This window comes from Sorex fumeus, unplaced genomic scaffold, assembly GCF_029834395.1.
Source record: "Sorex fumeus unplaced genomic scaffold, SorFum_2.1 ptg000010l, whole genome shotgun sequence".
NCBI classification, from domain to species: domain Eukaryota; kingdom Metazoa; phylum Chordata; class Mammalia; order Eulipotyphla; family Soricidae; genus Sorex; species Sorex fumeus.
Window position 1 is genome coordinate 30,607,678 of NW_026606067.1, and position 13,325 is coordinate 30,621,002.

The window sequence follows — 13,325 nt, forward strand, 5'->3', positions numbered from 1 at the left end:
GTCTGTTAAGAAACTACTCTAAATAACTCGTTGTTAATGTGGCCGTAAGACGCGTGTGAGGAAGGAAATCAATTCCAGTCCCCTGAGCAGGTCTCCGTCAGGGGGGTTCGCCTGGCCTTGGGCCGTGAACTCGGGCATGCCTTTCCACCCTCTCCCACTGTTACGTCAGGAGGAGGCGAGTGATGGGGTGTCTCTCCCCCACGCGGAAGACCAAGGCCGGCGGATCGGGCATCCCCCTGCCCAGGGTTGGTGGGTCTGTGTAGGAGACCGGACAGGTTCGGCTCAGCCCACTAGCGTCTCCCTGGGCAGAACTCAGAGAAAACCCCGCCTCCCGCGCCCTCTAAGGGCGTTTCCTCCAGAAGCTCCGAGGGGACGCTTGAGGCGAGGCCATTCTGAGTGCAGGCTCAGGCCTGTCTGCCGGCACTTCCGGTCGCCAGTTCAGGGTCCCTCCCGCAGCCTCTCGCGAGGACTCCGCTGGGAATTCCGTCCTGGGAAGCAGAGGACGTCCCGCGGCCCCCAGCCCGGGCTCATAGGCCGCCCCTCGAGGGGGCCAGCGGGGTGAGGCCGCCCGCAGCCCACGCCCCGCGCTCCCGGCGTGCCCCGCGCCTCCCAGCGTGCCCTGCGCCGGGGAGAAGCGGCGCCAGGACCGGGCGTTTGGTGTTGGCGGAGCCGGAGCAACAAGATGGCGACGCCGGGGGAGTGACGGGCCCCTCCGGGCGGGAGCGGCATCGCCCTAACTCCCCGCACCCCCTTCCAGCCACAACACCGCCGCCAAAGCCAGGCAGCGGCTGCCGCCCCGAACCCCACGGCCCGGCCTGGGGCCCTCGCGCGGTGGTGGCTGCGCCCGCCCGAAGCCACCTGACTGAGCCGTGACCCGCTCTCCTCAGCCGGGCCCGGGACTCGGGGGCGCCCACACCGTGAGGGGGCTGAGGGCGTCTGTCCCCAGGCGCCCCCTGCCACCCTGCATCGCCGCCGCCCGGCCCTCGGGGCCTTCCAGGACTCGGGGCCGGCCACGGCCTCAGCCCTCCTCCGCGCTCGGGATGGCGAACATAAGCGACTCCAAAGCCGACTTCGTGGTCGGCGGGAAATACAAGCTGGTCCGGAAGATCGGGTCCGGCTCCTTCGGGGATATTTACCTGGCAGTGAACGTCACCAGCGGCGAGGAGGTGGCGGTGAAGCTGGAATCGCAGAAGGCGCGGCACCCCCAGCTGCTGTACGAGAGCAAGCTCTACAAGATCCTCCAGGGCGGCGTGGGCATCCCCCACATCCGGTGGTATGGGCAGGAGAAGGACTACAACATCCTCGTCATGGACCTCCTCGGACCCAGCCTCGAAGATCTGTTCAACTTCTGTTCCAGAAGGTTCACCATGAAAACGGTCCTTATGTTAGCCGACCAGATGATCAGTAGAATCGAATATGTGCACACGAAGAATTTTATACACAGAGACATTAAGCCAGATAACTTCCTGATGGGTATCGGGCATCACTGTAATAAGTTATTCCTGATTGATTTTGGCTTGGCCAAAAAGTACAGAGACAACAGGACAAGGCAACACATACCGTACCGAGAAGATAAAAATCTGACCGGCACGGCCCGTTATGCTAGCATCAATGCACATCTGGGTATTGAACAGAGTCGCCGAGATGACATGGAATCGTTAGGTTACGTTTTGATGTATTTCAACAGAACCAATTTGCCGTGGCAAGGACTAAAGGCTGCAACAAAGAAACAAAAATATGAAAAGATTAGTGAAAAGAAGATGTCTACTCCTGTTGAAGTTTTATGTAAGGGATTTCCCGCAGAATTTGCCATGTACTTAAACTATTGTCGTGGGCTGCGCTTTGAAGAGGCCCCAGATTACACGTATTTGAGGCAGCTATTTCGCATTCTTTTCAGGACCCTGAACCACCAATATGACTACACGTTTGACTGGACAATGTTAAAGCAGAAAGCAGCACAACAGGCAGCCTCTTCAAGTGGGCCGGGTCATCAGGCCCAACCCCACACAGGCAAGCAAACTGACAAAAATAAGAGTAACAAAGCATGAATTGAGGAACCGAAGAAGCAAAGCAGATGATTGGAGCAGCATTTGTTTCTTCCTAAATCTAGACGTTTTAGTTCCTGTGTACACTAGCCAGTGGTTGTGGACAACCATTTATTTACTTGGTGTAAACAACTTAATTTCAGTATAAACTGGCTCTGAGCAACATTGCTGGTGCTGTATCCTAAATTGTAAAAGCTGTAATTGTGAATATTAACTGGGATAGTAAATATGGTGTCCAGTTTTCTGTTACATTTTTTTTCGAACTTAACTAAATGGTTGACACGTAAATTGGAGAAATTTTGTGCATATGCCAATTTTTGTTAAAACCTTTTATTTTGAACTACACTGCTTTGAGATCTCATTTCAGAAGAATGGAGTAAACAGCCTACAGCCACGGTTGTGATGGTTGTAAATGGTCACAGTTTTTATTCTTAGGGTTTATCTATCCCTGAGTATTGCAAGTTGTTCATTTAGGATATTTGTTAAGTAGTTGGTTTCTCGTTTGAAAGCCAGCTGATAAATTAGCAACCAAATATTCCATTATTTTCAGCATAAGAAAGACTCAGCCTGCTTACTTGTGCTAGAAAATAACAGCATCTAAGATGATGACTTAAGAAAAACTTAGCGACTACTAGATTATCCTTGTGACTCTGCATTAGCTTTATAATGTTCTGGTATTAAAAAAGCGTAAGTGTCATACAGATTTAGTAAACATCTTAGAACTGAACATGTGTGTATATTGCTTAGATCAATGTAATCACTATAAACATCTATATGACCTGGGATTTGGTTTCTATTTTGAAATGGGAGGTTTATTCTTTACAAGTTCATTAAAAACTAAATATTTTTTGTAAGGAATGAGATTTTTACTTAATTTTTTTATGTAGGAGTACTGCTGTTCAGCCACTGATTAGGCTGATGAATTGTGAATGAACTCCACCTTTTTTTCCCCATTTTTTATAATTTTATTTATTGAATCACTGTGAGCAGTTACAAAGCTTTTAGATTTAAGTTTTAGTCATACAATGAAACACCCGTACCTTCACCATTTTCCACTATCCATCACCAAAATCCCCAGTATACCCCCATCCCACACCCTCTCCCTACCTGTGGGGCAGATGATTTTCAAATTACTCTCTCTATACTTTGACTACACTCAACATTTCGACACCACAGCCACCATTATTATTTGGTATTTTACCCCAACACTTAGATCTGCCAAAAAGGCAACAGTAGACAACTTGTTTTCTATTACTGGTTATGAATAACATGATGCTGCATGGCTGCAGTAGTGGCTGCGTGATTTTGAAGTTCCGAAATTTCAACAGTTAAATCTAGAGGGATTTCTTGCCAAAACCCGCGAAGTTCTGAGATTTCTTCCTGAGTCTCTGGGATCATGGCCATTAAGCAGCTTGATCAGGAGCCAGAGAGGCCATTTGTGGGCGATAACTCATGGTCTTGTTGGGATGGGGAAGAAAGGCCGGAAACACCCTGATCCCTTGAGGCCCCGTGTGTCTCATCACTGCGGGCCCAAGCCTGACTGTCCAATGGCCTCTGAAGGATGGTGGCCACCAGATGCCAGGGAAAACAGGCCAAAGCATGAAACCCATACTCACCTGGGGTGGCCCAGTGCAGGTAACCTACTGCAGGGACCAGATGCATTTCTGCCAAAAGCCATTGGGTTTCGAGATTTGAGTCTCTGGGATCATGGTCATTAAGTAGCTTGATCAGGAGCCAGAGAGGCCATTTTGGGCAGCGACTCGAGGTCTCATTGGGATGGGTAGGAAAGAGTTGGCTCCACCTCCTTCCCTTGAGGCGCTGTGTATCTTGTCACTGTGGGCCCAAACCTGACTGTCCAATAGCCTCTTGGAAGATGGCAGCCACCAGGCCGCCAAGGGGGAGCAGGCGGAGGGACAGCACACTTTTCCCCCTGGGGTGACTCAGTGACAGTAACCTACTGAGGGGTCCAGATGCATTTCTGCCAAAAGCCGCTGGGTTTCAAGATTTGTTTCTCAGTCTCTGGGATCATGGCTGTTAAGCAACTTGATCAGGAGCCAGAGCGGACGATTGTGGGTGGCGACTCGGGGTCTCATTGGGATGGGGAGGAAAGGGCCGGTTCCACTGCCATCCTGTGAGACCCCGTGTGTCTCATCACTGTGGGCCCAAACATGACTGTCCAATGACCTCTGGTGGATGACAGCCACAGAGCCGCCAAGGGGGAGCAGGCGGAGGGATAGCACCCTTTCCCTCCTGAGGTGGCCCTGCGACAGCAACCTACTGCGTGGTCCACACACATTTCTGCCAAAAGCTGCTGTATTTCAAGATTTGTTTCTGAGTCTCAGGGATCATGGTCGTTAAGTAGTTCAATCAGGAACCAGAGAGGCCTTGCCTCCAATTATATAGCTGAGCTGGAGGTGGTTTGTGGGTGTGTCTCCCACATACCTTACTTTTGGCCATTTACTTTCTGGGTAAAGTTTGCCCCAAGTTTTTGGGGTCTGGCCAAAGGCACAGCAGCAATTTGGGGGTATATGGAAGTCTGAAAGCGCCATCAGGCCCTGATGCACTCACCTCACAGGTACAGATAGGCCTGCTGGCAGCACTATACCTCCAGGAATGAGATTTTTAAAGGAACAAAAATGCATTGTTCTGACTCACTACAATTTAAATTGCCCCACTTTTCACATAGGTTAAGTCATTTGTTACATAATATCATTTGCAAATAATTTTTAAGTGTATTAATCACTCTCAGTTTTTATTTAAAACACGTTTAAGGGGAAAGGCATTATTTCTACTTTTTATTTTTATAACGTGTTTCTATTTTTGCCAATTTATAAAGGTGGTGTAGTTGGTCTGTAATTAAGTTCTAGTTTTAAAACTGATATTAGCTTTGTAAATCAAAATCTAGGTGTTTTTGTCCTGGTATAGTGTCAGTCCAACTACAGTTGGAGCTGGAATCCCATTGATCTTATAGCTGCCTTTCATGTTCTTCATAAAAACCATGAAATTCAGCAAATGATGTTACTAATCCCTTCAGGAGATGAATCTCATTTCACCAAAATTAAAATTATATTTTTCCACTAAAATGATGATACAAATTGAAGACATCATTCTGAAATTGGAAGAACTCACCACTTAAGGCTCAGTAGTGGTTTCCTCAGCTGAACTCTAGGTTACTTTTCTTCCTACCGAGGTGCGACTTTTTTAGATGATGGGAGGTGGCCATTCTTCTAGTTCTGTTTAGAATAGAGAGGTACTATATAGGAAGGTGGATTTCAGACCAGATGTCTTCATAAAGAACTTTAAAAATCCATTTCTGTTTTGGGAAGGTATGACAAAGTTCAGTCTATATGAAGGCGGGGAGAAGCGAAAAGAAGGAAAAGAAAAAGGTTACATGAAGGAAAAAAATAAATAGAAAACAATGTCCTGTGAGTTAGATAATATAATATGCCTGGAAAGTAATTTCCCAGTGCGAGAGACAGAAACATACCTAGAGTTCTTATCACAATGTTTTATGCACATTTTGCCCTCCTGCTCTTTCCCAGCACTCTGTTTCTCCCACTCTGCACGTGTTTGCTATACCTTAGAAAACATTTGTTTACATAGCCCTTCTGATAACATGTGTGCATGTTTCTAATAGATGGCCCTCTGAGTGTCTATTTGGTATCTGTGATCATTATGCATAAGTGCTCAAAGATCTAGACTTGAGGCATTAAAATCTGTGACCTCATTTCTTTCATAATCTAAAATGAGTTATTAATTTTTTAGTTGTTTTTAGCTTTTATTAGGGAAAAGTAGTGAGTTTTAATAACTGAAAGCTCCTGTGTTTAAAATTCCAATATGATTTTTAATTTTATTTATTGGTTTGTGGGGTTGGTGTTCACCTTATGGTCCCATCACCATCACTCGTGATGGTGCTCAGGGAGCCATGTATGTAATGCTGCAGATCAAATTCATTCCTTCTGCATGCAAAGCATGCTTGTTATGTGCCCATCGAGCTATCTCTCCAATCCCAAGGATAATTTTAATATGCATGCTACAATTTGAAACAGCAAAAAATAAACTGATGGTTTGATTTTTTAAGTAAACTATATCAGAAAAAACATTTAAAATTGTTTTGGGGCTGGAGCGATAGCAGGCCTGGAGCGATAGCACAGCGGGTAGGGCATTTGCCTTGAATATGGCCGACCTGGGTTCAATTCCTCCATCCCTCTCGAAGAGCCCGGCAAGCTACCAAGAGTATCCCGCCTGCACGGCAGAACCTGGCAAGCTACTCGTGGCATATTCGATATGCAAAAACAGTAACAACAAGTCTCACAATGGAGACATTACTGGTACCTGCTTGAGCAAATTGATGAACAACGGGAGGCCAGTGCTACACTGCTACAGTGCGGGGCATCAAGGAAGAGCTTCCAATCAGGTTAGATGATGGTGGTCTCATATCTTCACCACAAACAAATCATCTTGTCTAAACAGTCAAAAGAAGGTTTTTTTTTTCTTTAGAGAAACAGAATAGAGAGGTACTATATAGGAAGGTGGATTTCAGACCAGATGTCTTCAGAAAGAACAATAAAAACCCATTTCTGGTCCCCTAAGTCACCCTCCTTATTATCTACAAACCTGTTAAAATGAGTGTTAGACCTGGGGGAAGGAAAAACTGAAAACAAGCAGTTCTTATCTTTAGGCTTTGGAGCAAGGACAGTTTTCTCTGTCTATTATTTATCTATGGCCTGGTTTCTATTCTTGTTGTCAATTCTTTCTTACATTTCTATGAAAGTTGTGTTTCAAGTCTAAATTACACACTTCCTACTGAAATAACCCTTTTCTGAAGATTCTAACATAAGAGCAAGCTGTTTTCGCTAAGATATTCCCTTTTTATGCTAGTTATTTTAGTCCAAACTTTTGTTCACTTGAGAAATGGGATTCTGATTCAGACTTGAAGTTGTCTCCAAATCTTTGTCAAAGTAAGAGATGGAGGTAGTTAAAATGAAAATGAACTGGAATAATAAGAATTCCAAGAACTGCAGGTCTTACATCTCAGTCAAAGCATCTTCATGTGACAGATTTTTCTTAATTTGTAACATCTCTGATATCCACAGGCATTGAGAAAAAGGTTAAGATTGCTGTGTAATAACTGTAACCTATAGTTAAATTGGCCATCTCCAGCTTGCATATATTTTGAAGATAATTTTTCACTCTGATAACCCCAGTAAGTAAGTTTCTGGAAACCAAAATTATATTCATTTAATAGTCCACCTAGTCCCATATAGAAAATCTTGATCACCTGCAAATTTTCAGTGCCCTATTTTCCAAAACCAAATTGCAATTATTTACCATTGATTCCAAGATAAATGTGTAGTTTGAAATAACTGTAATGTCTGGTTTTGCCTTATACTTAACTTCATTTACATGACAGAGAACTCAATTCCTTTTTTGCCTGAAAATTTTAAATTCAAGATGCCTCAGTTAAGTACAGTCCTGGCTGACTTTTTTAATTAGAAGTTTCAATTTCACGGCATGACAAGGCCAATTAATGGTGAATCTTGTGGCAGGTTGATAAAGAGCTTTATTGGCAACAAGTCAACAGGCTCAAAGATGGCAGATTCATGTCCTTAGAGCAACGATTTTCTGAAAATTATTTTTGTTTTTCTTTTGGGCCATACTCTGGTGTTCAGACCTTACTCCTGGCTCTGTGCTCAGAAATCATTCTGGCAGGCTCGGTTGACCATCTGGAGTAACATGGTTTGAACCCAGGTCAGCTGCATGCAAGGCAAGTATCCTAACTGTGCCCTACCACTCTGGTCCCTGAAATTAAATTTTTAATTGATATTCTAGAAGACATCAGTTAAAGTAATTCTGAGTATTAACAAGTCAAACACAAAACTTTTTTTTCCACTTTGAAATAATGAACTAATTGGTTGAGAAAAGGATTTTTTTTAGAAAACAGAATTCTTAAATCTTTTATTTTTGAATTTTATTTATTTATTTATTTATTTAATTTTTGCTTTTTGGGTCACACCGGGCAACACACAGGGGCTACTCCTGGCTCTGCACTCAGGAATTACTTGTGGTAGTGCTCAGAGGATCATATGGGATGCTGGGAATCGAACCTGGGTTGGCCGCATGCAAGGCAAATGCCCTACCCGCTGTGCTATTGCTCCAGCCCAAATCTTTTATTTTTAAATGGGCTGCTAATTATTGTTTTTTAACATTTCTTTATATATTGTGAATATTACCCTCTTGTCAGACATAATATGTGAAATCATATTATCCTATTAAGATATCTTTTTGTTTTGATGCTAGATTTTAAGCATACAGAAGATTTTTTAGTCTGATACAGTTTCATTTGTTTTATATATATGCATATATATGTATATATGTATATATATATATATTTGCTTCCATTAACTTTAGAGTTGACTTCTAAAAGAATCTATAAATCTGATAACTAAGAATCAATCACCTATGTTTTCTTTTAAGCATTTTATTATTCCAAGTTTTACATCCAAGGCTTTAACTTATTTGAAATAGCTGACAAAGTGCCGCAGTCCCCGAACGTGCGCCCCTGCCTGGCAACTGGACTGGAAATCGTCCCAGTATCCCAAGGGGTGGCAGGGGCCATGGCCTCTGTAGTAGTGGACGTGACTTCTGCAGCAGGGGCCCTGGCCTTCAGCCTCAGTCATTTTCTCCTCTCCCAGAACTCTGGACTCACATCTCAGTTACCTAATTCTGTGGAGAACTCCCTGGCTATCTCAAACACAATAGGCCAGTAGACCACTAGCCTATTCCAATTGCACCAAAATACCGATGAACACAAGCCTATTACAATTTTACCAAAATACCGATGAACACAAAAAGCTGTACAAGCCCAATATAAAAAAACACATTCTCTGAACCTTCAATAGTGGCCTCATATAAGTCACAGAGAAACACCTGAGAGGAAAGAAATATTCTAGAAGGGGAAAAAGGTGACCACCATAGACTGAGCTCATCCAGAATCCTTTCTCGCAGTAAGAAGGAACAGTGCTAGTGAACTGGAAGGCCCACCTCCCTAAAACCACAACATGAAGAAACTGCAAATCCCCACCACGAGGAGAGAATGAAGAAAAGAGTCCAAAAGCCTCAACAGGGGTTACCCACAAATATGATCTCTCCGATATTCAGAGATGAAATGTTGAGGATGTTCAATGAACTCAAAGAAACAGTGGAACAGATATCCAGTAAATTAAAGGAGAACATGAAAGAAACAGTGGAACAGAGAGCTAAGAAAATAAGGAAGAAATGAGAGCAGAAATAAGAAAGCACAATCAAAAGTGTCAATAATAAAAGATTCGGCAGAGGAAATAAAACACTCAGTTGGTGCCCTCAACAGTAGAATGGCTACAGCTGGAGACAGAATGAGTGAGACTGAATATGAGCTGCAGAAAGCTTACACGTAACAACAAACAATGGGAAAAGACCTCAAAATAGTTCTAGGGTGAATCAAAGACCTAGGATATGATTCCAAGAGGAAAAACATTAGAATCATTGGAGTACCAGAAGGACAGGGAGGCAACCCCAATGAAATAGCCACAGTTAAAGATATTATTACTGAGAAGTTCCCAACGCTGGAAAATGCAGACAACCAGATCCAAGGAGCCTGAAGGGCGCCAGCTAAAAGAGACCCTAACAAAAGACTCCAAGACATATCATAGTCAGAAGGATGGATGCCACAGATAGAGATACAATACTGCAAGCAGCAAGGTCAAAGAAGGAAATCACATACAAAGGAGCATCCCTTAAATTTGCAGCAGACTTATCAGAGGAAACTCTCCAAGCCCAAAGACAGTGGTGGGATATAGTGAAAAACCTCAATTAAATGAACACCTCATCAAGAATACTTTATCTGGCTAAATTTTCACTCCAACTCTAAGGAATGGTACACTCTTTCATGGATAAACAACAGCGCAGGAACGTCAAAGACTCAAAACCAAACTTAAAAGAAGGACTAAAGGGGCTACTGTAAGACAAGAAAAAACCCTAAAAGCGAAACAAACCCCTATAGAAAGATGGCACAAAACTCCATGACAATAATCTCCTTCAATGTCAACGGTCTAAATGCACCAAGTAAGAGACATAGAGTGGCAAAATGGATTCAGAAACTAAACTCATTCTGCTGCCTACACATCTGAACAGTAAGAGCAAACATAGACTCAAAGTCAAAGGATGGAAAACAATAGTGCAAGCAAACAACTCCCTCAAAAAACCCGGGGTGAGCAGCACATGCTAGGGAAAAAGGCACCTCAGATAGAGAAGGGAACACCAAATAAAGGTGTTGGGAGGATCCTCCCAGGATGAGAGATGCATACTGAAAGTAGACTATAGACCAAACATGGTTGCCACTCAATGCCTCTTTTGCAAACCACAGCACCCAAAAGGAGAGAGAAAACAAAAGGGAATGCCCTGCCACAGGGGTGGGGTGGGATGGGGTGGATGGGGGGGTGGGAGGGATACTGGGAGCACTGGAGGTGGAGAATGGGCACTGGTGGAGGGATGGATACCCAATCATTGTATAACTGAAACCCAAACAAAAAATTGTAAGTCTACAACTGTACCTCATGGTGTTTCACTAATAAAAAAAACGGGGTGGCCATACTAGTATCTGACAACATAGATTTCAGGTTGAAAAAGATTAGAAGGGCCAGCGAAGTTAAACATACCTCAATAGAATCAGAATAGAAATTGTATCAACTATCTTTTCAGACCATGATGCACTGAAAATAGAAGTTAATCACACACAGACACAGAGAGCCGTTTTTTAATTAATCAAGGAATATGTAAAGCAGGAAGAAATCACTCTCCTAAACATATACATGCCCAATGAGGGACAAGCTAAATACTTAAAACAGTTGCTAACAGATTTTAAAGAAGCCGTTATTAGCAACACAATAGTAGTTGAAGACTTCAACACTGCCTTATCACCTCTGGATAGATCAACAACATTAAAACTCATCAAGGAAACACTTGATTTAAAGGAAGAAATAGAAGAGAGAGGACTAATAGATCTATACAGGGCTTTACATCCCCATAAAAAAGAATAAACATTCTTTTCCAGTGCACACGGAACACTTTCCAAAATAGACCACATGCTGGGAGAAGAAACATACCTCAATAGAATCAGAATAGAAATTGTATCAACTATCTTTTCAGACCATGATGCACTGAAAATAGAATTTAATCACACACAGACACAGAGAGCCAAATCAAACACCTGGGAGGGATAAATGCACCAATTAAGAGACACAGAGTGGCAAAATGGATTCAGAAACTAAACTCATTCTGCTGCCTACACATCTGAACAGTGTGTAGTTAAATAGCTCAATGTTGAACAACTAGTGAGTCAGGGGGAAAATCAAGGAAGAAATCAAAAGAAACCTGGAAGCAAATGAGAATGAAGACATGAGCTACCAGAACCTGTGGAATGCAACGAAAGCCATGTCAATGGGGAAAATTTATAGCTCTGCAATAATTTCACAGGAAGGAAGAAAGGGCCTAAATAAATAACTTGACCTCACAGCTCAAGACCTTAGAAAAGGACAAACAAAAGAAGCCCAAACAAGGCAGAAGGAAAGAAATAATAAAACTTAGAGAAGAAATCAACGACATGGAAACCCAAAAAAACAGTAGAATGATCAATGAAACTAAGAGCTGGTTCTTTGAGAAAATAAACAAGATTGAAAAAAGCACTAGCAAGACTTACAAAAAGAGAGAGAACCCTAATAAACCAAGTCAGAAATGAAAAGGGGACATCACAACAGAAACCAAAGAAATTCAAAAGCTCATAAGAGATTACTTTGAAAGTTTGTATGCCATGAGATAAGAGAATCTAGAGGAAATGGATAAATTCCTGGTTTCCTATAACCTCCCAAGGCTGAACCAAGATGATTTGTAAAACCTGAATATACCTATTACTATCAAGGAAATTGAAACTATAATCAAACGTCTTCACAAAAACGAAAGCAGAAGGTCCAGATGGATTCACTAGCGAATTATTCCAAACATTTAAAGAGGACCTATTGCCAGTTCTTTTCAAGCCTTTCCAGGAAATTTAAGAAACAGAAAAACTCCCAGTTTCTACGAGGCACATATTTCCCTAATACCAAAGGCAAGCAAAGATACCACAAAAAAGAAAACTACGGGCCAATATCTCTGATGAACACAGATGCAAAGATCCTCAACAAAATATTAGCAAAACAAATCCAACAACTATCAAAAAGATCATACACTACAACCAAGTGGGATTGATTCGGGAATGCAAGGATGGTTTAACATTTGGAAATCAATCAACATAATCCATCATATTAACAAAAGAAAAGATAAAAACCATATGATCATATCAATAGATGCAGAGAAAGCATTTACAAGATCCAGCACCCGTTTATGATGAAAACTCTCACCAAAATGGTCAAAGCCATCTACCACAAGCCTACCTCAAGCATTATCCTCAATGGGGAAAAACTAAGAGCTTTACCTCAGGGACAAAACCAGTATGCCCACCCTCTCAACATCTGTTCAGTATAGTACTGGAAGTACCTGCAATAGCAGTTAGGCAAAAAAGAGATATTAAGGGCATCCAGATAAGAAAGGAAGAAATCAAGCTCTCACTACTTGCAGATGTTATGGTACTATATTTAGAGTACCAGGAAGCCTCAATGAAGAAACTTCTAGAAACAATAGACCTGTATAATAAAGTTACAGGCTATAAAATCAATACTCAAAAGTACATGGCTTTCCTATATGCAAATAATGAGAGAGAAGAAAGTGACATGAGAAAAGAAATCCTGTTCACAGTCATGCCTCAGAAAATCAAGTACCTTGGAATCAGCTTAACTAAGAAAACTACAAAACACTATTTCTCGAAATAAAAGAGGACTCGAGGAAATGGAAACATATCTTCTGCTCATGAATTGGGAGAACTAACATTGTCAAAATGGCATTACTCCCCAAAGCATTATACAGATTCAATGCGATCCCTATCAGGATACCCATGAAATTCTTCAAAGAAATGGAGCAAACTCTCCTGAAATTCATATGGAACAACAACCCCCCCACGAATAGCTAAAGTAATTTTGGGGGAAAAGAAGATGGAGTCATCACCATCACCAACCTTAAACTATACTACAAAGCGGTAATAATTAAAATAGCAAGGTCACTGTCACTGTCACTGTCCTCCTATTATTCATCGATTTGCTCGAGCAGGCCCAGTAACGTCTCCATTGTGATACTTGTTACTGTGTTTGGCAT

At 42.4% G+C, this 13,325-nt stretch overlaps 1 protein-coding gene across 1 annotated transcript; it reads left to right on the plus strand.

The window, feature by feature from the left end:
• Positions 1-1,040: 1,040 nt before the first annotated feature.
• Positions 1,041-2,048, plus strand: LOC130019966 (casein kinase I-like). Its single transcript, XM_056110564.1, has one exon. The coding sequence runs from the start codon at positions 1,041-1,043 to the stop codon at positions 2,046-2,048; it is 1,008 nt and encodes a 335-aa protein (XP_055966539.1).
• The last annotated feature ends 11,277 nt before the right edge of the window (positions 2,049-13,325 follow it).